At 45.6% G+C, this 27,909-nt stretch overlaps 1 protein-coding gene across 1 annotated transcript; it reads right to left on the bottom strand.

Annotated features, from left to right (window-relative positions):
• Window positions 1–418: 418 nt before the first annotated feature.
• On the bottom strand, window positions 419–24,661 carry LOC133343499 (drebrin-like protein B). The gene is made up of 14 exons (XM_061553159.1): window positions 24,508–24,661; window positions 19,047–19,102; window positions 17,747–17,859; window positions 16,092–16,166; window positions 12,477–12,623; window positions 11,865–11,942; window positions 10,568–10,719; window positions 8,862–8,916; window positions 7,688–7,756; window positions 6,970–7,078; window positions 5,825–5,914; window positions 5,173–5,246; window positions 4,176–4,254; window positions 419–3,265 (listed from the first exon to the last, which is right to left on the bottom strand). Exons 1-14 carry the CDS (start codon window positions 24,588–24,590, stop codon window positions 3,126–3,128), a joined length of 1,320 nt encoding a protein of 439 aa, XP_061409143.1. The 5' UTR covers window positions 24,591–24,661; the 3' UTR covers window positions 419–3,125.
• Between the last annotated feature and the right edge of the window lie 3,248 nt (window positions 24,662–27,909).

The raw sequence follows: 27,909 nt of genomic DNA, 5'->3' as shown, positions 1-27,909 counted from the left end.
ACGAAGTTCTGCATATTATATGCTTTAAGTATGTATGTTGAACTTATTTTGCACCGTGCGTCTCCAGCCGTGCTAATGGCATAGTTAACTATGGTCTCGTGCGCCCGATCAGTGCCACGTGTCCGAGGCGTCCAACAAATGTCCGTGGGGTCGTTGTCTTCCCGTGTGACCTGCCAAGCACCCAGACGGTAAATCCAAGAGAATTCTTCACAAAGAGGCCAGGGCGGATGCTGCCTCGCGCAAAGTGGCCCACGACTGATCATTACCGGAGCTCCGTTTTTCTCGGGGTAAGAGGAAATTAATCCCACTTCCAGCGGCAGATGGGTGACATTTCTAAAACATCGGCGCATTACGCTAATTGTCGCGGGGCCACCCAACGCCGGTGATGTATAGTTAAAAATGAGAATCAAATTAGACCAAAGATTACAGCTGTTTATTGCTCATTTTCAAGTACACTTAAGCCGAGACTTGTATGGTAACATTTACAGTTTATGTTTATCAAAACAAATTTATTTCTGGTAGGCAGACGAACACAAATGACAACATAACAACACAATGTAATAATGCATGATCAACAATCAGTCCAGGGAAAGGAGAGTCTAATAATTATCAATATATTTGTTTGGACTTTAACCACTGTGATCCCAATAACCGACAGGTATTCAAGCATAAGTCAACTAATTACAATTTAGATTGCATCAGGCACTTAACAAAAAAATACATCCCTCCACCGTATTAGTACATAAACATTTTGATAGTTAATGATCGTTATCCTGTTTTTCAAGTTTCATATTCAAGAGAGATGACTGGATGTGTAAAATCATGGACCTGTAAATAACACTCTTATATTAAGTAGGCTGCACAATTTGTTATCATGCACTCTTGTGAGCCCAGTCCATTAGGACTGTGAATGACAATCATTACTCTGTAGGATGTATGTGTGCAATCAATGACTGCAGGCATTTCCATGAACAATAGAAATGAACATATGTTTTAATACCCCTACCAAACCCCACCTCCCCCATCCACCACATGCTTGAATAATTAAAGGCAGCAGAGAATAGAGCCATTTCCAATGAGGATAAACAACCCGGTGACCCATTGATAGACACCCACGATCAAATATGGCGGCATTTTCGAGGAAATCCTCAGCACGTCTCCCAACATCTCACAATGTCTTCTAACATCCCCCCCCCCCCCCAATTCATGCCGTCACCGATCCAACACAATGTTTAAACACTCATTCAGAAGCAAGCCGGTAACTGAAAATCTGTGGGTTATCTCCTTAAACGCATCACCCTGTTTATTAAGCCTCAACTGGCTTTCATCTGGTTCAAGGGCAGTGCGCTCAAAGACACGCAGCTCTCTGCGGCGGCCACAACGCAGCACGCGAGCGCCGCCCACTGGACTAGGTTACCAGCGGAGACGCCGCATTTCACACGAATTCAGCGAGCCACGGCGAAAGTCTCGTCCTATCAGAACTCCACTGCATAGCCAGGGGACACGCAGCTGTCCCAGAGATTTTAGGAATCCTGCCCGTTGAGAACACCCATGGAATGGGCCTTGAAACCGGCATGCTGTCATTATGTGACAAAGCAAATTTAAAAAATCTTAAAACTAAAAATCCCCCACCTATATATTTGAGCATTATCAGTATCATCAGCCATGGACATTCCACTGCTGGATGAAGGGCTCCTTAAGCTGCCATCACCTCTCATGATCCTGCACTGCAATACTCCACCTAGCACATACATATATATTTACCATACGTATGAAAAGAGATATACTGCAGCTGTAGAATCAATCACAACCTTTGGAAATTCTCAAATCAGAACCACATGAGGCTCAAGAAATTCGGGCACTGTTACGTGTGGTTCACTTCTAGTGCACACACGCCTCTTTGGTCCTTGAACCTGAAAGTGCAATAAAAATCATTTGGTGTCCAATCACTTAAAAAAACATCAACAAAATAGTGGAAACCCCCAACTTGCATTTACGCTATAAACTATTGTACCCTTGAAGTGCAAACAAATTTTGGGACAAATTCAATGGGCGTTGAAGTCATGCACGTGGCTCCACTGGAGAATAATCGCGCAAGAAAACACAACAGTGAATAAAAAATATATATATCGCGTCATTTAAATTGTAAGGCAGGATCTTTTTGGTATGGTGTGGATTGGAATGCATTTTTGGTTACAATATCAACATCAAGCAGAAGTGTGCAACGTTCATATTCAAGATTGTCAAGCCGACTTGGTGGCCGGGTGGCATAAGAAGTGAGAGCGATGAGCTGTCAATGTTAAGATCCTGGGTTCCAGCCATGCGCGATTAGACCAGATTCTTTCGTGTTAATGAATTGATGGGCTCATCCTGGTCGCCAATGACTGCACACGCGCATTTTCTTTGTTAACATTAAATGTGGTTCTGCATGGCTAAATTCTACCTCTGAAAATGTAAAACATTGTGTCTGTCAAGCGATGACTAAGTAGTGGAGTGGGTGGGAAAGTGCTGCCCCCTACTGTTGGGATCAGTTCAATTGAAGGCATCTCAGAAGTAGCTCTATAATATCTGCTTCTGTGGGACATTTTAGAACACAAAGGATTGCACAGGTATGCGAGAGATTCCAAGTCTGTCTCATGACAAGACGCAATAGCACAATTCGGATAAAACTTGGGAAAAACATAAAAAAAGATAAAAAAATAGGTGAAGGCAAACACATGGTCCAAGGCCTTCGCATGCAATGTTAGCGTGGTACTTTTTCTGTGTTTAACCAGGGCTGTGTTCTTTTGCATGCATCATTATCAGTCTCAAGAGTGCTGTGCTTTTAACTCTCAAATAAGACGAGAAAAAAAGACTTACTTAAAATAATTAACATGCTAGCTCTGCAGGTTTCACCAACACATTCGATATGAAAACACCGTAAGATCCACCCACCCTACCACAATCGGTAATAGCTGCTGCATCAGATGTGAGCAAGCTCCCCTCCCTTCCCCCCTGCCTCTCTCTCTCTCTCTCCTGGAAGACCACCGGGCCCCGGCTCGTTTTTGAGAAATCTGGTGGCGATGACGATCAGAGCGCCCAAGGGATCGTGAGGACATCCAGGAGAGCAGGCTCCCATGCGGCCTTCACTCGACGAGCTCCACGTAGTTGGCAGGAAACATGCCGCGAGAGCCGTCGGGCCCCAATCCGTTCCACCAGCCGTCGTCGATCTGCTCGATGTCAGAGATCAGGTCGCCCGGGTCGAACGAGATCTCCGTGTCGTCGGCTGCAAGGGGTGGGGGGGGGGGGGGTGGGAGGTTGCATGTGAAACGCAGAGTGTGACACGCGCGGTGACGTTAAAGCGGCCACGTGAAACGCAGTGAGCGTGGCTTGCGCGGCAAACTGTAGAGGTCCGCAGCTAAATAGAGGCTGCTTTCTTCAATGAAAATGTACGACTAGTTTCGTTAAAAAAAAACTGCTCGTACAATTTATTCTCGTGTTATTAATATGGTTCAATACGATAGAAATAATGTCTAGTTCTATATAGCGGTTGTTCATAGAAAATTGCATCTCACAATCACAGAGGAGACACAGATACGCTGGAAGCCAGCCAGGTAGTGAGCCGATGCCAACAATTGTCCAAGCTCTGCAGTTCTCAATGTAATAAGTTGTTTTCGGCAAATTAACGAGTGTTCATACATGTGGAAGCTAGGTATGATGGCGAACCACTAAATTATAATTTGAAAGACTGTATAACTACATTTAATTACAAATGCTATCAATGAATTGGAGCAATTTTAAATAAAAGCTCCACAGTTATTGGTGGAGGATTTGCATTCGATTATGATTTCCTCACCTAACGATGCTCACTTCATACACACAGCCCTGAGCCAGTGGTGAACACGTTTCTTTGGAGTGGGCAGGTAGGAACTTGGTTGGACAGCGCATTCGTGCATGACAGAAAGCTCGCGGTCACGTGACGCACTTCAACCAATGCGGGAGCGTACATGTTTGGGAGGGGCTATGCACGACAGACAAATAATCCCTGGCGGGCAGTGTGCAACTGTTGTTCCTACCTGTAAAATTCCACTTTCCTATAACAGGGGCGGGATCATCCCTTAACGGACAGCCACAGCCCCACGGGCTCATGCGCATTTGCTTGGCGGTCGGAGAGAGCTTTGATGAATACGTCATACCTGCTTGGTAGTCATAGAGTGCTCGTGCACGCTGGCCCAGGCCCTCCGATTTGGCGTTCCCCCCATGGTCGGGTTCCTCCTGCACGCATGCAAGACGCACGCAAGACGCACGCAAGACGCACACACGCAAACACACACACACACGTGTCAATGTCTATAGTTGAGCGGCGGCAGTGGTAACACTTGTGCCTCACCCCAGACCCTCCAGAGTTGGATTCCCAACCCGGGCGCCTTTCTCTGTGGAGTTGGTATTTTTCCTCCCCCCCCGCCATCCCCCCCCGCATCGCGTGGGTTTCCTCCTGGGTTCCCCCGTTTCCTCCCAAAGCTAAACAAAACAACGTAACTGGTATTGGCCAAACAACTCAATGGTGAAAACTTATCTACAAATTACTCGGTGGGGATTCCACATAGCAGCAACATCGTCCCCTAGCGCACCAAAAAACGTGGCAGGACCCTCCTGACAAAGAGTTTTGGAGAAGCCAGCAAAGCTTGCCCAGGTAAAAAAGCACAACAAATGAATCAATAGAGATACAATAATCAGTGAGAACGTCAAGTTTGGCTGGGCCCAGAGTGCTTTCTCAGATTGCGCGGTCTGCTTGCAGCGATTGACGGGAAGGGGGGGGGGGGAAATGTCGCCAGTCAAGGGAAAAACATCGAAGGTGGCGTGCACAGGACGGCAGGACGGCACGCACGACGAGCACTAATCCAGATGAGAGCTACGGAACGCAGCAAGCAGTGGGGGGGGGGTGGTGCGGTGGATTACCAGAGCGGGGGGGGAACACCAAGGCCAAGCGGCACAAAGAGTCGAGGATTTCAGCGTAATGAGATTAACTGACGCAAGTCAATTTTTCAAACGCGATCCTGCAGACCGCTAATGAACCCATCTGAATTGTATTGCAGCGCCGGGGTTCAATAAACAATAGGTAAAGTAATGACTCGACGGAATTACAACATTAAGATTAACGAGGGGCCCATTGCTCAACGGATGTCTCTTTACCTCTCGCTCCTCCGGTTCTTCCACCTCTTCTCTTCCGACGGGATGCGCCTCTTCTTCTTCTTTGGGCTCGTCCACTAAACGATTTAACACAGCGACCCGACAAGATCACGGCACGCATGCACACGTGCGCATCCTTCACACGCGCGCGCAAGCATGTCAGACGTCAAGTCAAAGTGATTCCTCGCCTAATTGGTGACCATCTGTTGCTTAAGAGTCCTGAGCAAGTGGTGTAAATTCCACATTCCTCTGGAGGGGGGGGGGATAAGCACTGTTAACTGCCACAACTTGGAATTCATTTTATTGTCCCCCGGAGCAATGATAGGTCAAGTAAACTTCCAACCAGGATTTGAAACTGGCAAACCTTCTGATTACGAGCCGCTCGCTCTACTGCCTAGCCACCTGCAGAGCAGCAGTGTGTGGTCAATTGGCAATGGATGGATGAACTCAAAACTACTCTAGTTTGTGCAGATATGCATTTCATGTTCAACCACACGAGCATGTAGTCTCCACAAGCAGGCATGTTCGTTGATCCAAAATGTGCCTCTGGGAGGAGCGCATTGTCCTCGTGCGGATGTGTGTTTTCTTGCAGAAGTAATTAAAAAGTAACCACGAGAAATTATGAGAAAAGCAAATGCCCTGCAAGATCTTTTACCTGGTTCTGGCTCATCTTCCCAGGGCGGCTGCTCAGGAGACGGTGGACGGACGTTCTCCGGTTCTCTCTTCGGAGCTGCGTTTCTCGCCCCTATGCCAATGATGGGAAAAAAAACCCACGCATAAATGCTTGGTCAGCTTTTGGCTCACGCGCGACAAAAACGTTTCCATTTGCGCCGTTTCGATTAAAAAGCAAGGAGGCTAGGTCTTGCAAAGCTCTACCAATCACTCGGCACAGCCCACATTCCGCAACTCGTCCCCACCAGTCCACCGTCACCATGGCAAATTTACATCCTGTGCCTGCGCGCTCACGCACCAACCTAGCATCCCCCATCCTGAGAGAGAGGCATGGTCATCCAAGAATTGCTCGCCGTGGAAAAAGGAGCAAGGGCATGACGCGAGGAGGAATGAGGGTGACGCAGTTGGGACGACGCAGCTGCCACTGCACATCAACAGCTCGTAAACAAACCCCCAAAAAAGGTCAGAGTCTATGTTTGATGTGCGCTGAGGATGATTGGAGCAGATTGCACTGCGGGGTGCGGGCGCTTGGCAGCCGAGGGCCTGACAGTCAGCAATAGCAATGTCTCTCTCCCGGCTTGCGTAATGTAAGAACTTCAGTACGCTTTGTGTGTCAATTACCTGCGTACTCAAAAGTCCTGCGCGTAAGTAACGTACTGCGTATTTTTTTTTCCCCCAACAAATTTCAACCAGCGGAGCTGGCTGCACTTGTATGGGCGTGGGCAGACTATTGCAGTATTGCCGCACACTGTCGTGCAATCTGCGGAGGACGAAGGCTGCGATAAAAGGAGGGCTGTGCATATTTTAGAGATGCATGAGGATGCAAGTGCTCATGCGTCTGAAGGGGTGAATATTTTCCGAAGAAAATGAGGATTGCAGTGGGGAGTATATCAGATAGTCTCTGAGGCTTAAGAATATTTCATTCGTTTTTTGTTGTTGCATGAGAAACCTGGGAGGAAGCATTCTACAGTTTGAAAAATATTAAATTGGCATTGCCATTACGGGCTACGAGAAATCATAGCCATACACGTCGACAAAAAACTTCAAAGAAAGAGTTTTCAAAATAACATTGCATGAAAAAAAAACTTCTGGTAATAATGCATGTCGCTTGAAGGTCACGCGGCTGACCGGGTAGGGGTCCTTGAGGGGCCTCTGGCGCAGGGGACGGGCGTCCAGCTTGCTGCCTGAACATTTCACGCGGGTCAGCGGCCCTCTGGGACACCAGCGAAGCAGCCTCCTGGAAATTCAATGACAGATTTTAATTAAATTCCCACATTAATTATGGCACGAAGATTTAACGTGTCACAACTAGCAGATCTGAAAAAACAAATATGTCACTGCCGCTTTAGCGAACTTCAAATTTTTTACAAATGGGTTTAGCGAGAGGTGATTTGAACAAATTACCAGCTGGTGGCTCTGAACATAAATTTTCAGTGAGCATACGTCAAGACAGAGGGGAGCGGTGGTGCAGTGGTTAGGATACTGCGCCATGAATCCAATGATCTTCGAGATTGATTCCCGGCTAAGGCTAATGTAACCGGGCGAGCGATATCTAAATCGGTCCTGATCGCCTAATTCACCAACCGGCAGTGACCAGCGTGGTGAAGCATTGGTCAAACAACATGGATAGGCTTTTATCCAGCAGTGCATTGCAAAGAACTGGGAATTTGAAGTCAAGCCAAATTTTATCCCGCCTCATGTGACAGGCACACTAAGTGTAGAGCAGGAATTGCTGCAGCAAGCTAAACACTAACACCCGCTCGTGGCTGATGATGCAACGCAAGCACAGGGGGAAGAGTGATTGGACCGATTGGCGCATTTGACGCGTTGGCGATTTGGCACTTACCGCGGCTTTGCCTCCACCTTCGTTATTCTCGCGCTGCCGATCTTCGTGCGAGCGGCGCTCTTGCTCTGCCTGTTGGCACACGCACACGTCCACACACAAAAGGACGAACAGCCTGTATTCAGCGCGGCGTAAATGTCAGGGCAGGTCCCCGGCTCGCGGGCACACAAGAGAATGGTACAGCGAGAACTCCAGCCTGTACTCAGGAGTGTGCTTGTGTTGACCAAACGCACTGGGTAATTATTCTTCAGGCTAAGTGGACCTAGGGGGCAGGGTTTTCCAAACTCCGTGACCCACCACGGAGATGGCTTTCGACGAGCAACTGTCTTCTCGGTTCAAATATAAATGAATTCCGTACGTACTGCAACGCCCAGGATGACTGCCGAACACATCCCTTGTAATGCAGGGAGTGCGTTTTAATTTAAAATGGTGCTTCCGATATTATGTGGAATATGCAATACACACATGCAAGCACAAGATAATGATCTAAATCTGTCACATGGGAGGTTTTTAGCAATCACAAGGCGCATATAGCGTTTAACGACTTAATTGGATTCAAATGGAAAAAGACTGCTAAACGTGGGAAGGTGACCCGTTGTGTGGCTTTCAAAGACTGGCGTTTGGAAAGTCCTGACCTCGGTAATACCGACACCAAGTACACACAACATATTGCACTGCTGGGATCGGTCGGTAAAGAAATTTGTGGCATGCGGTGTAGCTGCCACACGACCAAATCACCAGTGCGCTCCAAAAAACATCGCCACACAAAACGAACCACTGCAAGCACAACGCACAAACACACACGCACGCACAGCAATTACACGCTTTATTACGTATTCGTACAATGTCATAGAGACATACATCACATTTATGCACTGTGTCGTCAAATCACCGCGGAGCCAACGGAGCCATGGGGGTCAACACGCTGGGGTCAATGCGGCGTGTGTTAATACGAGAATGAAGAGATCGACTCCTCTTTGGAAAAGCCTTCGTTGCCCACTCTGCTGACCAGCTGCGCCCATTAAAAGTAGCGGAAATTTATTAAGCGATGTTAATAAATGAATTGCAATACATTTATAGGGTGCATTTCATCCGTAGATCGCAACACGAACTTCAGAGTGCGGACGGAGCACAGGAGACAGGAATAAACGCGGCTACATTTTCCAGGCAAGCTCACCCATTTCTCCTTCTCTCGCGCTTGCTTCTCCGCTTCAGCCCTCTCTTCGACCTCCCTGCGAGGAGAGAACGAGCTTTCAACGACGCTTTGCCGCTGGAAACGCTTCGGTGTTAGGTTTCACGCGTGCGGCAGCTGCAGGCAGGCAGGACCAACATATTATGGCTTGTATTCGTGCAATTTCTGGGTATGCTATAAATCAAATTCATACCCAACACCAACACGAATTTCAACAGAATCACATTAGCCTCTTTTCTTAGCTCCAAGTTTACTGCTGCTACTGCTGCTGCTGCTGCATTACAGAATCCAATCGTTGACAATTACCATTGGCTAATCATTTTTGGATAGATGCTCCATTTAGGCGTTTTAAGTTTTTTTTTTCGAATTTGGCACAAGGAAGCAAAATGAATTAAATAACAAAAAACCAGAAGAGACCACGAATAAAAATAAACGTCTCCAATGTAACGTATTATGTTTCTTCATATAATTGCGCAAATGCACTTTCAGATATATATTTTTTGTAACAGACCTCATATGGCGTAAAAGAGGAATTAAATGTGTTATTTACTACTGCACAATGTTTAAACTCAGAATTGGAATGAATAAGTTAAGACACAAGCTCGCAACAAATCTACGACAGGTGTTGTGAACAATGAAAAATAGTCCTCAGAGATGAACCCAAAGAACAAACAGATGTTATCTGACATATATAAGGGATGTTATGGAAAAAAAACTTGATAACCCACATATGTTAAGATAACAGATGCTAACTTCATTGCAACACTTTACAATCCAGTGTCGATCATATCCCCAAGAAGTCCACATGATGAACTTAACAATCAACTTTTCTAAACCATTGAATCTGCCTGCTCTCAACAAAAGTCTACTTTATGGATAATGACATTGTGGTTTGTCAAGTTTTCCAAGACGTCCATCCTGTGCAAGTGCATCAAGGCTGCTCAACACAAGCTTCAATGCTTTGCCAATGATTAAAAGGCCAAATTAGACGATTGAACTGCCTACAGTGAACTCTAGTGGTGTAACTGGACGGACGCTGCGTAAAATCTAATGAGTAACGTTCCAGGCACTGACAGAGAAACGCTTGAATTTAACTTTAAAGTACTTTTGCACATTTCCCTCACTTACACATTCCTGCTGGACTGTGCAGAACACCTGGCTCTTAGTATCTACAAGACAAAAGATATTCCTAGTTTTGGTTGTGTCGTCCATGAACATCTGTTGTACAAAAAATAAGATCCTTTGCTAATGGCTTGTCACATTACCGATAGGCCACAGGAATTGAACCATCGATTAGCGCGGTTGGTGCTAATTGCGGTTGGCTACGTACGGTGCGAGAGAAGTTCAACATACTTACAGACATCGATCACGAGCAAATCAGCCGAGTATGTATGCATGCATGTTGAAACTTCCTTTGCACCGTACGTGGCCAACTGTGCTAATTGGAGGTGCAGGAGTTGCGAGTACGTGGGACACACGAGCACCCGGCTCCTCGGGGAGTACCGCGAGCAGTGAGCGGGTGAGCACGTGCACTTGTATCACCCACTTTTTTTTTACAATTTTTGTTGACAATGTTTGTTGGCAATTTACAACAACGGTTGTTATAAACGTGAGATACTGAAGCGAGGTACAACAGACAGAGAGAGGCAGGTCGCGATGGATATGTCAGCCCCGCGCTGCCGGGCACAAACCGCTGCTGGGAGATCTTCTTCTCCTTGTCGCGGCCGTGTCTGTCGCGCTCCGCAGCCTCCGCTTGCTCGCGCTCCTTGCGCTCCGCCTCCAGCCGCCCGCGCTCCACGTCCGCTCGCTTCTGCTCCTCCGCTTTCCGCTGCGCCTCTTCTTGCTGCGTGGACAGACCCGAGTTAGCGCCCGGCCCCGTGGCCAAATGACAACCACACACCTCTTGATTTGCATGGCTGGCTACATACGGTGCAAAAGAAGTCCAACATACATACATACATAAATTATTACATTTTTTATTTTTTATTTTACCAGGTAAGGCCTATTGAGCTATATAGCTCTTTTTTAGAAGCGAACTGGTCACAACTGACATGTCAACGAAGTGGCTTATCATGTGGACATTTATAGCAGCCAAATATAAGTAGAGAGATATGCAAACTCTAAAGATACAGACATCAGGGTCGGGCTCGAACCCACGACCTCCTGTATACCAGGCGAGGTAGTTAACATCATAAACCGACTCTCGTGCCCCAATTCTTGTCGGATCTCGGAATGAAGCAGGGCTGTGCCTGGGACAAGGCGTTGTGCTTATCCAGTATAAAAGTAAATTTAATGTGATGGGGTATTTTGTGCGCAGGCACTGATGACCAGGCTGAGACCACCAACTTGCTAAAGGTGACAACCTGGTTTAACCTTTAATGACGCGGGTTCGAACCCAGGATTTGAATGGTGCCAGTTGAGAGCTCTTAACCTCTGAGCCACCCGGGCACCTCTGTGTAGCTGCAATTTACAATGAGCTATTGTTATCTTGTAATCAATCGCAGCTCGGGTACGGGCCTGCTGAAACCCGGTCTTTCTCAAAAGAGATTTACGTAGCGTTAGTAAAGTGGGAAATGTCACTACAGTTTCCAATAATTTATTTATAGGTAAATACCACAACTAAATGAGTTACATGAACAAGCTGCAGTTAAACTGTGAATGCAACGAGCCAAACTGCATTGGGTTTCATTTGGTTTGAAAAGTACTTGGGGATGAGCTCAAACATAATCTGAAAGAGACCACATCCGCACGGTTCGCTTTAGAAAGATGCAAAACTCCTCCCGAGCCGCTCAAGGCTTTTTTAGGGCAGATTCACCTGGCACGACAAGCTCTGCGCAAGACTCCATTAATCTGGACCGTGCCCTGCAGTGCTCACACGCAAGCAGGGCACATCTCCTCGTTTCCCTGCCGATGCGCGGCAACGCACTGCGTCACCAGCCGACCCCGGCCACGCAAAACGCGACTCCTCAGCACATCTCTCACACTCACTTGCGTTTTTTCCCAAAAGCTGTTGTCCTTCACCCTGCGGATTTCGCTGGCAGCGTCCGTCTTCTTGTACACCGATGCCTGGACGCCGGCCACAAGGACACTGGGCAATTAAAAGTGGACACTCTGCAAAGTACAGACTTATGTCTTTTGCATGCGCAGCAACAACACTCAGCAACCCTCAGCAATCTTATTTATATATATAAAGATAACACATCGACTCAATCAACTCAACAATACTGTGATGCAGTAGCTCTCAATCTCCCCCCCGTATCCCCCTCTAGATGGGTTGTGCCCCTTTCTGGGGGCGTTTAAACCTTTCAGGGACTGGGAGGGTGCAGGCTGCGGCATGGATGCCGTGCAGGAGAAGGTAAAATAAGAATTAGCACTACATTCACGCGAGATGTAAACAGCTAATCTGCGTATTGTGGCCTTAGTAACCTTGGTGGGTCTGGGGGGAGGCTGGCACGGAGATGAGTGGTCTTAACCGGGAGGGGTTGAGACGCACTGCTCTAATTCATGGCCGTGGATTATTGCGGTGTGTTGAGAGGTTTTCCACTCTCCGTAGCGAGCGGGTGAAGCGAGGCGCCTGCGTGTTTTATTTAATTCCCATACCACGGGTCCCTGGGGCTTGTTGTCGGCCACGCGAGGCTTTTCCTTGTGGATGCTATAATTGGAGCCTGACGCTTTGGCGACCTTCTCCCTGATCTGGTCGGGTTCGACGTCCTCCTCTGAGCGGGCGTTCACCGTCACGTGCGCGCCCTGCGGAGGGAAACAACAACGGCTCAGGACCGACACTCTCCGTCCGTGCACGACGCGAAAACTCGTCGCAACAGGAAAGTGCGTGCGGCATTTGAAACGGCCGTGGCTCTTGAGCTGGTGGTCTGCACAAGGCTAAGAGCATTGCACGTGTGTAAGCTGTGGTCGTCACACGAAATGCATGCAAGGAACGATGGGAGTGGTGCTTCTCCGCTCTTTGCGCGCAAACCTGAGCGTGTTGCAATAACTTCATGACGATTTTTTTTTATAGAGCGCCCTCTACAACGATAGGTCTCGGAGTGCTTTACACGAGTAAAGACAAGCCGCGAGTCAACGTGCTGTAAACAAAAGCGTCACCCTCCTCTGGCACAATGAAATCACATTCCGTCTCGATCGCTCACCCTATTTTTGTCCCTCTCTTAATATACAGCCTTAGATCAATACGTTTGGCTTCAATGATGCATCAAAGTGCCTCATTTTCTGGTAAAACAATACGCACACGCATGAATGCGTGTGTAACACTGGTAGAGGTAATGGAGTTGTTTTAGCGATTTAACATTTACAAAAAAATGCAATCGCTGTGTCAAATTTAGTCCTATGCTTTTTTTGGTTCATTCCTTGGCAACAAGCTTGTCAAAAACAAGCTCCACAGCAACATGATCAGAACAGGTGCCAGATGCACTTTTATGGAAACCAGCACTCGCTCAAAGGCTCTCATAAAACGTAGAAAGTGAAGCGAATTTAAGGAAACGTGAAAAGCTTCTCTTTCAGCGTCGAATTTTTTCCGGCGCATTAGCGGTAACGGACACCGGTAAATGTGCTCATTAATGGAGGACATCAATGGAAGTACTGAATTCCAATCCGGTGCGCCCATAACTTGCCCTCGCCCCCCTCCACCCGCCGCCGAGAGCCGGCCCCTTAGCGGCGCGCGCAGTGACGCGAAACGAGCGACACGCGGTGGCGTCGGGTTACACGTATCCCTTCTCCGTCCACTATTTTTGGGAGCACTCTGCAATTCGTTCGGCACACACGACACCAGACTACCGCGTCCTTAGTGACTGCGAACACCCCCCCCCGCCTCCCGCTCCCCTCCCCCCAAAAAACTGCAGCACGTCCTTCTCTGGCCTCCCATCAGCAATTCAAGTTTCCACTGCATTCACAAAAAAATGACGTCGCTCATTGAAGACGCTGCCAGCTTTGGCAATGACACAGGCCAGTTTAGCCGCTGTGGCGTTTCATCGAGGGTTATAATGGCATGCATTTTCGTCAGCATGTTCATGTCCAGTGCCAGTAGGTTCACGGTCAAACTCTTTTAAAGGACCTTTTTTTTTAGAATCTTATCCATTATTCAAGCCAGACTTGCCAAATGTCTAGAATACCTTTCTGTACCTCAGGACCACATTGGCATCCCTGGGGATAAAATTGTCATGGCTGCACTGTGACATAAAGCAGCAGCAAGCCTTGTTGAGCACACAGAGAAAGCCAGGCATTAAACGGCGTGAGTGGTAAGGGCCAAATGTTACAGCCAGAGAATAAGCGATGGAAATGTACTGGACGACTCTTGCCCACACTCGTTAAACTTGAAACACAACTCAAAACACAAAAGTACAGCTAATGTGACTGTAAACAATCACACTTTGCTGGGTCCACACACGCACAGGATATGAGATTTTAACTCGCAAAAGTACTGAAAGAAAACTGTTTCAACACATTTGTAGTGTTAAAGATAACAGTGGACGGGCATTCAGATCACTGTCTTTGTGTCATACATGAACCGTTCTCTTAAGAGTTTTGCTGATCAGTCAAAACACTTGCCGCTGACATTTAAGGCTGTGATGCTATGAATGAGATTTTTTATTAGATTTTGCAAGTATGCTCTTACTAAGATGACGAGAAAATTTACTGTAAAATCGTCCACGATAACAATTACCGATCAAAGCACTCAAAGTGGCCGTGGTATATTTTAAGAAAATAATAAAAATGTAATCAATGATGACATTTAATTAAAATTGTCTGACGCACATTAACGGCATGTTGTTTTTAAAGAACCCTGCTCTAAATTTTCACATCTTTTCGAAATTGTTCAAATTCGAAAATAGATTTTTAAAAAATTAGTTTTTTTAAACATTACGTTTATAAACAACCAAATTAAGTTTAATGCAAGCTTGGCTGTGATTATTAATGAATTGTGAAGCTCTCTTTGAATCATTCACATTCATCAGCTTCCTGTGTTCGAGTGTTGCGTGTGTTCATTTGCGTGCTTGTCCGAGCACAAAATATCTCTGTAATGGTTTCCCTGATCTTGACAACATTTTAAAGAGATTGCCTGGGAGACTGCCTATATTTCCTGAGATGTATTGTCAGGTCAGAAGGTGAAAGATTACCATAAACAATGTCACCAAATGTTATTGCGGGTAGGAAAGGAAGTTGGTTAGATGGAAATGACCACTCGATTTTATCGCACACCCCGTGTGTCCGTGCGATTCAGAGGGTTGGAAACGGCAAACGGAATGGGAAAATGGGGACTTTGCTACTGCGCCACGACATTGGACAGTAAACACAGCCCTGCAGACTTATCAATCCCAGTGTGATGTCGACAGCAGGCCGGAAGTTGGAAAAGGGGTGACATCGGTGTGGGGAAATAAATAAATAACCAAATATAAACATTCTATCTGCCAAACATTTTTTTTGGGAAGAAAGTGAGCCAAAAGCAATCCAAATAGATTGGGGAGCAAAGATACGCATGGTACGGAACGGAAAACAGCGAACCAGCAATGGGTCAGAAACAATGTACAACAACGAAAGCAAACATTAACAGGCCCCACCAAGAGGCTTCCAAACACCATATCCACAGGCTGGTATGTAACTGTAAGTACATTTATAAACCCTCAACTCTTGTAACCTGGGTCAAGGGTCGGCAACCGACGGCTCCGGAGCGACATGCAGCTCTTTAAATACTGCTTCGTGACATTATTTACATCCATTTCGGCTATTGAAATATTGTTTTTTACCTAATTAATAAAAACAATTGCTCTTCTTGTTATTTTGGTTGCCGATCCTTGACCGAGGTTATCACAAGGATTAGCACTTCCTTTTTCGATTTTTTCCCCTCGAATTTTTGCCTAAATATGAAAGATATTCTTTACATATGATGATGATGATAACAATAATGATGACACTGATGGATTGTTAAGAAAAGTAAACGGGCTTCGGTAGAATACGTCGCGAGAAAAGTTTGATGGTCGAGACCAACGACAGTGGCAGCCAAGGGTGGGAACGGCGCCCGAGAGAACATCCACAGAGAAGCGGCAGCGATGAAATGTGCAGGAGAGCTGGTGCCGGATAGATTGTTATATCGCAGGACCTAAAGAGATTGCGATGACGGCTTAGGAAGGCATTCATCCAGCAGTGGATAGATCATGGCTGCTGCTGATGATGATGACGAAGGGTATATTTGGCTGGAGGGCTCACCTTGAAAAAGGCAGCGATGGCACTCACATGATTGGCACAGATCCCTTTCTGGGAATCCTTGACTCCCTCCCCAGTCTGCCGACCAGGAAACAAACATTACAGTCATCAGCAAAGTGCAAACAATGATTCCATATACACATTTATTTCTTACAATGAGACAATTCTCAGCTGGAGGCATGATTTTTTAAACGGCTAATTACTAATGTTTCATACGCCATAAATGTCTCTTTAAGAGGTGGAGCAGAGGAAGTGGTTAACGCACTGTACTATAAACTTGGGGACCTAAGTTAGATTCCTCCAGACACGGCTGATACGGATTGCGAGTGATACCTGAGCTAGTCCCGGGGGTTCCCCGCCCACCAACCACACAATGACCAGCGTGGTGAAGTATGGTCAAACAATCCCCATGATCGACACGGCATGGCGAAAGCATTCATCCAACAGCAGAATGACAAAGGAGTGTAAACGTGAAATATTGCCTTGGATAGTTTATTGCAAGAAAAATATCTTCGACACGTGGCACAACCTTGGCATCTGCTCAAGTTCAGGTTTATTTTGTTTATCTGCCGGTGGCACAGACCCCGATCCAAGTGTTGCCGCTCGGAGTGACAGGTGAGAAAAGCCACACGGTCGTCAACTTGTGAAGGCTGTGGACAAACGTGGATGACTTTCAGCCTATTGGTGTGCTTTTACACCTCTTGCTGGGAGCTAAATTTGCAAAATTGAATTCAACATCTTGATTTAAGCCACAATATTAAATGTGTAATAAAAAGTAGTCTCTTTTCAATAGTTTGTAGTGCATACTGCTTATAGTTATTTGAGTTCAATAATGCGTTGTGGTGAATCTTTTCCACTGGGAAGATATTTCTGCCGGGAATGTGTTGACAAATTTACGATTGTTTGTGTAATATTTTACTGTTATAATGCTGCTTGGCTGAATCACTTGAAATGTTTTGTTGTGCCATTCATCTACCCCTCTCCTCCCAGGGGGGAGGGGGTTGCTCTTGAAAAAGAGCTTGCGAGCACAAATGGGCCTTCCCCCGGGAGACCAAAGATAAAATATTTGAATTTGTCCGCTGTTCATTAAATTTCCTCAGACCGCAAGGGAGCAACTTGAGTTGGATGAGGCAAGCTTCAGATTCACTCAACCGCATGATAAATATTGTCACTTGTTTTATTCAGCAATGCCTCACCGAGGAAGGTCCTCTATTGGGATGACTGGCAAAATACTTTTCAATTAATGTTTTAATGTGGGAGACAATACGCGTTAATGGATAACACTCATAACGTGTAGGGATAAGGCTCAAAGATCCACACAGATGGGTTTGTGAACCATTGTTTACTTGTAGCCATCTCCAGTCTATCTCATAACCCAGTGACGTTCACAGATCCACACAATCCACCGCAACCCTTTTCCTCCACAGCAATCCACCATAACAGGATACTAATTTTTACAATTAGGGCAGGGTCATCAACAAACGTGCCGAGTTTTTGTCATTGTTGTGTCACCAGCAGCAGCAGCAGCATCACAAAACTACATTTATCGAAACTTTCAAGTGATGGATCACAGGCGTGCGCCGCCGACACCACCACCGCCGCCACCCCCAGGCCCAACTGGTTGACTCGCTGACCTAAGGATTGGTCGACTCACTCACCCAATTGATGAGGACGTACTTGGACAGGCCTGTGTTTGGGTCCTTCACGCGAGCAAATGCGTACATCACCTTCCCGCTGCTCAGCTCCTCCACCATCTCCTCCAGCCCACCCGCTGCATGTACAGACCCACAGAGACAAAGATCCCCCCTAGAGTCGTTGGGGCAAGTGCAGTTAGCGCGAGCATCTGTTCATGCCAGCACGGGGCATGTGCAGGTGTGGTCTGGCCACCATCATGCCCGACTGCCTTTGCTTCCCCAGCACTGACATTGACACACACTGCATCGGGTACTCATTTACAAGCTGAATCGACCTAAGGGAAGCTCACAACCGGTTCAGATAATCACCACTGATGTTAGTTACGGCCGAGAATCAAACGCAGGTTGCTAGGTTTGAAGCACAGCACTCAGTCTCACACACACGGCCAAATCATTCAAGCGTTCATTCATGGAGCTAAAGCCACCTCCGCTGATATTTAGTCATGATTTCACGTGCAAATCTATCAATGCAAAAAATGCAACACCCATCGACATTATAGCAAAAACATTAGTGCAGTGCAATGTTTTTTTATAGAGATGTGACACCTGAACAATGTTATTGTACTTGCTATACAACGACGGAGATCAATATGCGACATTCTTTAAATGCAATCGGTCAAAGCTTGGGCAAGATGCTGAAAACGTGTTTACGTGGCACTTTGTGCTTTAGGTCCGAGCCATAGCATTCTGTACCCGCAACATCTCAACAGGACTAGCATTTCCTTCGTCTTCTGCCAAGCCAACCACAACCTTCGCATTAAAAATGCAACATTGAGGGGCATGAAATAGTGATATTTAACTCGGACCAAAAATCTCACCACGTCATATTTAAACGAGGTATCAGTGTCACAGTAATACCCAATTTCTCATGTTAACTACAAAAAATGATTGTACTTCTACAGTACTTTTTGTCATTCCACTGCTGGATGAGGGCTTTCTCACACCATGCAACACGTGGGAGGATTATGTGACCTTACTTCACCACGCTGCTCAATGTGGGTTGAAGACGGATAGCAAAGATGTTGAGACGTAATACGGGAGAATGGATTATGTTGCACTTCCCGATATTGACAACATAGCCCCATAGGCTCCCTACAAAAACATGTTTTTTATGCCACGATGATTGCCCTTCCAAGCACTATCCAGGCGAAATCATGCTAAGCTTCTGTTATTGGACAAGCTCAGTTGCATTCTGGGTGAATTGTTTTTTCCAAAAATGACTACCGGTGCAAAATGTTCTGTGCAAACCCGCGCAGCTACTTACATCCTGTGCCGGCCGTTTTAACATCGTTGCTGTTACCTTCGTACGTGAAAAGAGCCCTATGAGGAAGAGAAGACACGAGTCAATTATTGTTGTGTTGACACGGTCTGCCCTCCCTGCAGACGCCATGTGACACTGCCAACATGCAGGAGCAGGCCCACCCGCCCCATTTGCGTGCCACCGTCACGGGAGATGAGACAGCGTTGGGAGGAGGATATCGCAGGGCATGTCAGTCCACGTTCGGCAGTGCTCACAACCTTGCAACTGCGGGAACATTTGAATGTATAAATTATATTTTTTAACCCCCCCCCCCCCTTAAATATACTGGGAACTTGCTGATTTAGTGAGTACAGAATGTTATTCTGTCGTAAATTAATATTTGTAGGAGAAAAGACATGCCTAATGCATAAGACACGATTGAGTGTTTATTCTGGGTCTCGGAAAGAAAAGAATATAAAATTACACTGCACGTCATGGTGAAAATACTTATTATACACACGGGATGCATAATTCATTCTGCATCTTTTATTCCATACCAAACAATACACTTAATATTCTTGCAAGTAGAACACTAGCCTGCACTGCAACCACATTTTTCCATCTTAGCAAGCATTTGCATCATGTGGCAGTCGATTTAGGCGAAACAAAGCAGCAGCACATCTTATGCTTGTCAATTTAACATAATACCAAAAAACAAATAGCCTGCCAGTACAGTGCCATGATAGAGAACCTGCCTTCTTGATGGCCAAAGAGGATTAAAATTCCTGTTTGACAGCCCAGGACATGCTGCCTGGGTAGGAATCAACATGATAAGGGCTATTTGTTTTTTGGGTTGTCCCCTTATTTTAAGCCGCACAATTCCAAGAATGTATATGAGCACCATCACACGTAATGCCACTTTGACAGCCAATTTAGACCGGCAGATGACCTTTGGTGGCCAGAGGATTAATTCATTTTGGTTTACTGAAGATAAATCCCTTTTGTCTGATTGTAACAAGGGGCTACATAAGCCTAATGAGTGTTTCCTTGCAACGAAGAATCTGCTATGGGAATGAATACTAGAAAACCAATTTTGTTAAAATATCACGGCAGAGCTGTTTAAAGAATAACGCTGTAAAAAGGTAGACCAGTGGAAATATCTAGGAAGTGCAAGAATAGAAGATGTCAAAATCTGAAGTGAAATCACAGCCAATATTTTTTTCAGTCCTTCCTACCAGAAGGATTGGAAAAGATTGAAAAACAATAATTGTAATGGCTGTGATATGAAATGTAGGAACCTGTACATTAGGAAAGGAAGACATCAGAAGAGGCTTTAGAATTTAAAAGAAAGTATGTTTGAGGTCAAATGGGAAAAAAATTCCACTGGACAGAAAGGAAAAATCAACAAGTTCACAAATCTGATAATGAACATTCAAAGAGGCCATCACAACTAAAGAGGGGATATATTTTCAAATGGGAAGTCTTGCTTAGGAAAGCTCTAGAAGCAAGGATGCTAGAAATTCAAAAAGGGCAGAATGGATTACTTGAAAAGAGAGACAAATATTCGGAATTGAAGAGGAAATCACAAGATCATACTTGGTGGAGAAACCTTGAGTGGAGACCTCGCCTTTAGGCAGATAAATTGAAAGACCTGGGATTACTTGAAATAAGAACAGCAAAATAGCACAGACATTGTTGAAAACACGAAGAGAAAAAAGGTGTTTCAAAACCAAGGATGTTATTGAGCAGGCCCTTATGTAATTAGCCACACCCGAACATTTGGGTCGTCTATCTATGAATTATTACACAATCTGTCACTATCACATATATGCAGGCAGTATCACCAGCTGTCGTGCTGGCGTGCTGTGCACACAGTTTTGTAGGGCAAGCAGAAGCAATAAAGGAAAACGGATGCATATTGTGCAGCAACTGTGGATTGTGGCAATGCGGTGAGGGCAACGTGTTACCTACCCAGCGAGCTGAGTTTTATTCTCCACCGTGGCTAATCGGAAGCGATTTAGGGTGTCCACCCCTCCCACTTTCACCGACCCTCACTGACCAGAGTGGTGAAGTATGGTCAAACCCCTACAATGTAGGAAGGCCATCGCCCAGCAGTAGATTGAGAAAATTGGCTGTAAATGTTTGTTATTATTATTATTTGTTGTGCTGCAACATTGCGCGGTGTTCAATGTTCACTGTCCTGGGACCACACCGCCGCAAACACATTTTAACTCTTTTTCGAGTTCCGTGCGGAGGGTCAATCAGAAGTTGAAAACTTCCACGGGCCTCTAATTTATCAGCAGGAAACAGAACGCTGTGTGTGTGGCTCCTAAACAGGAAGCCTGGCTTTCAGCAGCTCACACTTCCCAAAACGACTGTGTGAGCATTCGCTGTGCGGTCGCGTGCACCGCACGATGCACTTACAATCATGTTCCATCTATTGTGGAAGAGGGCTAGTGCTGGTAGCAGACAAACTTAATGGAGTTTTCAAACTCTGCTATTAAAAGTGTAACGTGTTTAATGTAGTGAATTGATGCTTCTAAATAAGAAGGTATTAACGGGTTATAACGTGTACAATGAACTTCAAATCAAGTTAGTTAAGTACAGGAGATGTCTGTTGTGGGATACTGATATAACAGATTGGTGCTGATAGTGGCAAGTTGTGGGCTGTGGACATTATTGAGACAATAGACTTGCAAAATACTGTGTTAACAACACACTGAACTGCTTTGTGGGTTCATGTTGTTGAATCAATATATGCATGTCGTAACCAAGGAATTACATCATTCTGCTAACTAAAAGCAATGCAAACTACATGTTTTGAAAATGCATTTAGCAATGGCTTTTCAACTAAACTCAATATAGATGACTTGTTTTTTTTATTATTTCCATGAAAGCCCAAATATTTGTATGCAGTGACTAGCTTATTTTCAATTACTTTGTCAATTTAAGTGTCTAATTTTTCATGCGTATCAAGATAACTACTCCTATACTCGAACCATTTGTCAATAACACTACCTTAAAATTTAAATATATACAGGTGATGTTTCGGGTAATGGGCCTTCTTCGCAGCACATTAATTTTCCTAAGAATGCTCCACCAATTTAAATGAATGAGTTACTCGACAGCTAATGATAGGTAGCTTATACGACTGGAGTCAAAAGCAACCAAAAAAATGCATCGGTTCCAGCAGTTCATCTGCTCTATGATAATAAATCAAAAAGGCACGCGTTAAAAGTCGCGTTTCAAAATCATACACCGGATTGACGTGCGCCATTGTAGACGGATGTTTAAGCGGGTGCAGGATGAGCCACTGAATCTTGAACCGGTTTTCCATTCCAGCAAACAGAACTGTAGTGTATAAACTTCTGAGTGGTGAATAGTGGACACATGATGAATGGTGAGTGGGGTCAGGTGAGCGATTAATATGTGGCAATGGTCAGGTGAGTGGTCACGTGTTATACACATCACCACACCCACAGGACGGACTGTCAGTGGCAGACCTTCAGACCAAGTAGTTAAATTACACATTACCAAGGCGGGGGACCAGTCTATCCAGAATATTCATTGAATTGGTGATTCGAAAATATGGTTCATCTAAATTGTCTTATGGTTGTTGTTGGCTTGCACCACATTGTGATATCTGCACATGGTGTTTTAATACGGTTTTTTGTGTGGAATATTTGCTGGTTTATTCCTGGATGTTTCTGTTGCGCGACGTCGCTTTGGGATGTTCTGTGTTCATATTTAGTTTGTTGCAGTTGCACCCGACTTAAGAGCCACATGGCTCACAGGGCTATACCTAATAAATGAAACTTGAAAACTTAAAACAACAGGCAAGTGGTTCTCATAACGATGGCGGTGAATGTACATTTGCACCACGTTTCTACCAACATAAATACAGACAGGTAGCTGGCACAGTTGTAGAGCGAGCGGCTCGCAATGAGAAAGCTGCGAGTTCAAATCATGGTTGGGAGGTTGACTCATGCCCCCCACCCCTCCTGGACGGTCAAAATGAGTTTCCACTTTGGTGGGCTCCTCTGGAAAGACTGCGCTCACATCCAGCCACGAAAAGAATGTGGAATGTCCCACTGCTGGCTGTAAACAGGACACGAGCATCGCCACAAATGCAGCAGGAAAATCACTTAAGACTTTTTACTGTTAGGAACCTCCTGGTTACACCAGCCCACAGGGGATTATTGTGTCCGTCGTGCAGGGAGGGGCTGGGTGGGGAGGGGCTGGGTGGGGAGGGTGGGGCTGGGTGGGGGGGTGTGGCTGGGTGGGGAGGGTAGGGTAGGGAGGGGCTGGGTGGGGAGGGTGGGGCTGGGTGGGGCTGGGTGCGGTGGGGCTGGTCGCCCCGTGGTGCCCTTATAAAACTCAACGTTTAACCTACTCACGCCGGCTTGTGCCCGCCCTCACAGTCGGGCATATTTGCGGAATACACCACGCCGCCGTTGACCCCGGCCATTGACCGAGCAACCCAACGTTCCTACCAGCTCCCTCCGCAGGAATGTATTTTTCCTCGCCCAACTTTGTTCATGAGAAAGGGAAAAAAAGTTTCAACGCAGCTGGGCGTGGTTGTGGCTCTGCATTCCTGCGATCTCGCGCGGTGGAGGCAAGGGTTCAACAAGTGGATTCGTGAACCCATCTGTGCGGATCTTTGTGAAATTCCCTTTGCATTCCCCGGTTTGCCCTTCACGAAGCAAATTTTTAATTGAATTGCATTAATAACACAGCGCATTGTGAACTTTATAATCAAGTAATATCCCATCGAGTTAAAATATTCCTGTCTTTGGAGTCCAACACAGTACTGTAATCCCAACACAGACCCATCCTGGAACGAGTCTTCACACTCAAAGAGTATTTTTTCTCAGATATAAAAAAAACGAAGGCGCTTATTATGTTTTGATCGCTTTGTCAATCCACTGCTGCTTGAAAGGTCTCAGACCACGCCGCGTTCGGTCACAGAGGTGGTTCGACTATACTTCACAACGCTGGTGAGTGAAGAGGTGAGTGAGAAGGTGAGGAGGAGGTGAGGAAGAGGTGAGGAAGAGGTGAGGGTATCTGAATCAATGTCCAGATATCACTCGATACTGCCTTTACACCACGACCACGAATCGTATTCAGGTAGCAGACTTATAAGCGCAAATGTATTAAACGACTGCGCCGTCAACTGCTGCCATTTACATTACTGTACTGTATATATATTTCAACCACCTTTTTAATTCATCATGAAAAACAACTCCCTGCTCCATTAAGTTCGCTCGGGACAGACCCCAGAACTCCGCCCCACCCCCTTCGGGCCTGGTCGCACTGGCCGGGTGACGGCGCGCCGCCCTCGGTAGAGGCAACTAGCCGAGGCGCCCTTGACGCCCCGAACAAGGAAGCCGCTTCATTTAAAAACAAACCCCTCCACCCCCACCACTGAAAACTTGAACGTCGCTTGAAGGACAAAGAGGGAGAGTTGTGTGTGTGAGACACGCACCAGTCGGTGTCTGACTTCTCGTCCACGACCTGCTGGTACGCTGCGAGCAGGGCTGTCTTGTTTTTCGTCAGGTTGACCGCCATGGCTGGTCCCGTGTGGGCGCCAGGTGTCGATTCCTCGATTCCCCTCTTCGTGGTGGTGGTGGGTGGGGCGTGCTCGGTTCGATTAGTCGAACTCTCGATCCGGCTGGATCGATTCGAAATGAATTAAAGTTGAGGATGAATGAAACAGGAGGAATATTAAAGGAGGATTTTTTTTGTCCCACAAAATCTGGATGTCTGACTGATGATGCCGGTTGTAAATACTCAGATTGTAAGTTTTGTGGATTTGCTCTCCGACACACCGGTGTGCTGTCCTAGTAACGAATTGGCACGTTCTGTTTACGTAACAAACCTTACTAATTGGCTGCGTCGGGTGGTGGAGGGTTTAACGACACATTTATATTCTTAGGTTTTTTCGGTAAAGTCACGTAGGTAAAAAAATAAAATTAATAAAAGTAAAATAAAAAGACGGAAGCTTGTGTTGCCTCCGAAACGTCGTGATTTTCATTTTTATTTTACTTTCATTAATTTAAATTTTTACCTACATGACTTTACCGAAAAAAACCTAAGTATATGAATCCTTGCAGTCACGAAAGCTTCAAAACCTATTTTATGGAAATGTTATTCGCGCTACAACTAAATTATTATGTTTTTGCCAGGCAGCCATCGACTTACAAATACCCGCACTTATGAACCAGCTTCCACGAAATGTTTTTTTTTACATTGACTAAAACATTTGCACCGCGGCATTATTTCGTTCAGCTGAGCTGAGCTCTTCTCCGTGAGATGCAATGAGTCGTGCTCGGAGTGACGTTTGTGTGCGTGTGCATTTAATTCGATGACTGGTACCAGCGGTGTCAAGATCGGCCTCTGTGGAAGAGGCTCGTGAAGGACGCTACTGGGCCGTTGGAGGCAGTCGCCCTCCAACAACAACGGAGGGCGGAGGAGCGACGCTCACAACAACGAGCGGAGTGCCGGGTGGATAAAGCACAGCAAGTTGGCACAGGAGGGGGCACAGGTGATGTATCAGCCAGTCGTCTTAGTCAGTTGACCCGTGGCACCTGCTGGGTCTGCCCCGTGACCTCCTGCCAGCGGGCGTTCGACACTTTACGTTGCCTCAAGGTGCACATGGCCTGGCACAAGCGTTGTGGTGACGTCACCGCCACTTAGTGGCGAATGGCGGTTGTTGTTAATTCGATTACTGTGTTCTGACTTACGAACCGTTTGACGAACGAACGCGTCCCAACGAACGAATTGTGTTCGTAAGTCAAGGATTATCCTTTCTAGATTTTTTTTTCTGAAGCGACCTGGCCACCAAATGATAGTTCAACGAAGTGGCTTATCACGTGGAAATTGATAGCAGTCAAATACTCGAAACGCACGTTGATTCTAAATGTGGAGGGAACAACTCGAAAACCCGGAGAAAAATCACGCGATCGCGGGGAGAGAGAGACATGGAAACTCCGAATATAAAAATTACGTCAGGATAAGATCTGTCGTGAGGTATTTTAAAATAAAATTATTCTCTTGGATTTAAATATTCTGGCGAAAAAAGACGTAAATAGGAGCACAAATTAAAACGTCACAGTAAATTAAATGAACCGTTGCAGTCTTCTGTGTCCGTTACTCCCACCTCTTTGGTGTCGCTATCGATTAGATGTCTTCCGAACATCTTCCGGAGTTTCAACTCAATGTTTATTTGTTACAGGGGAAATTCCGTTTAGCCAGTTACCCAGTGGCAATGGCCCGCAACCACTTACAACAGAGCCATTGTTGGGGTGGAAGGAGCCCAGCCAGCAGCCATCCAGGAAAATCAAGGCATAGATTATTTTAATAGTTTCATTGATTTTGGGTATGGCTTTGTGTGGGAGGAAACCAAAGTATCCTGCGAAAACCCACCAGGCATGCGAGGAGATATACACTCAAAACTCCACACAGACGGGTTCGTGATCCCACTGACGTCTCCTGACCACCAGCTCACAGCAGCCCAGTGGGTTTGGGAATTTCACGCGCAAATTCTACACGGTTTAACACGTAGACTTTCGCGACCAATATTACACTGGTCAACACACTTTTTCTGGCATAAGGTATTCCAACGGGTTTAATGTAATTTTGGGGTGCTGATTCCAAATCTGGCATCAGTTTTTGTCTATCACATCAGGTTTTTGAGATATCAAATATTGCATTTTCAATAAAAACTGCAGAAGAAAAATATTAAATAAATGTGGATATCTACATAAAATTATATTATAAACACACTATCCTAAAAATACAGCACCATATTTTAACACTAAAGCAGTCACTGACTCGCAACAACTTGCAATCATAAGTGACAGAGTTAATTTCGGGTAAAATCAATGAAAATGGGGTATGCCGATAGCATAAAAATGATGTGATAGAGCAAATCTGAGATCAGATTTGGAATCAGCACCCTGAAATTAGTCTAAAACAGCTGCAAAAGTCCAGGCCAGAAAAAAATGTTTTTTTTTGTTGACCAGTGTTATTCATAATAAACGTTTTTGGGTTTTATCGCGTTATTTATAAATGTGTCGTTGCCCCTACATCGCCCGACACGGCCAATCAGTAAAAATTAGAGAATGCATTGAAATTGAGATAAATAGAAATTACTTTAATCGCTCTGACAGCGACAGGCTTAGTGCGGCCTGGAAGCGTATTATTAAAGAATACATATTACATTTCCTTATAGGGGAAACACATACTAATTAACTGATTACTAACGTAGCATATAATTACAATAACACACATTACAACTAATTACTAATCTACAACTCATTACTAATTATAATAATTAACTGATTACTAATCTATGATATAATTACAATACCCCCCCTCCGCCTCAAATCACAGCACCTGAATTAGTTAAATGATGACGTCACCCTGCTGCTTTATTTAAGACCGGGAGCAAGTGAGGGCTTCGCCATTCTGACAAATTGCCCGATGATGCTTGATGTAATTACCAGCGAAACTTCGTACTCAATTTTTTTTGTAAATGTTGTGGATTCACTCTTCAACACACTGGTGGGCTAAAGTAGTGAATAATTTTTCTTTTGTCAACGTGACACTTTTTTTTTACTTTTTTTTTACTGATTGGCCGTGTCGGGTAGTGGAGGGTTACAACACATTTATAAACAACGCGATATAACCCAAAACGTTTATTATGAAATTCTACACGATCCACGAACCCTCGCTAGATCACAGGTGTGCCATAGTCAGAGGTGATGCTGGCCCTTTCGGGGTCTTGACAAACTTTAAACACGCAATATTGGGCCAACTTTGGCATGTACTTGGAATCGTTGGACCAATGTTGACCCAACGTTCCAAGTTTACTAGGTTGTGAGAT

This window comes from Lethenteron reissneri, chromosome 17, assembly GCF_015708825.2.
Source record: "Lethenteron reissneri isolate LAM-NWPU_2019-01 chromosome 17, ASM1570882v1, whole genome shotgun sequence".
Taxonomy (NCBI): Eukaryota; Metazoa; Chordata; class Hyperoartia; order Petromyzontiformes; family Petromyzontidae; genus Lethenteron; species Lethenteron reissneri.
The sequence above is the reverse complement of the archived record's forward strand: the minus strand, read 5'-3'. Positions and strand labels throughout refer to the sequence as shown.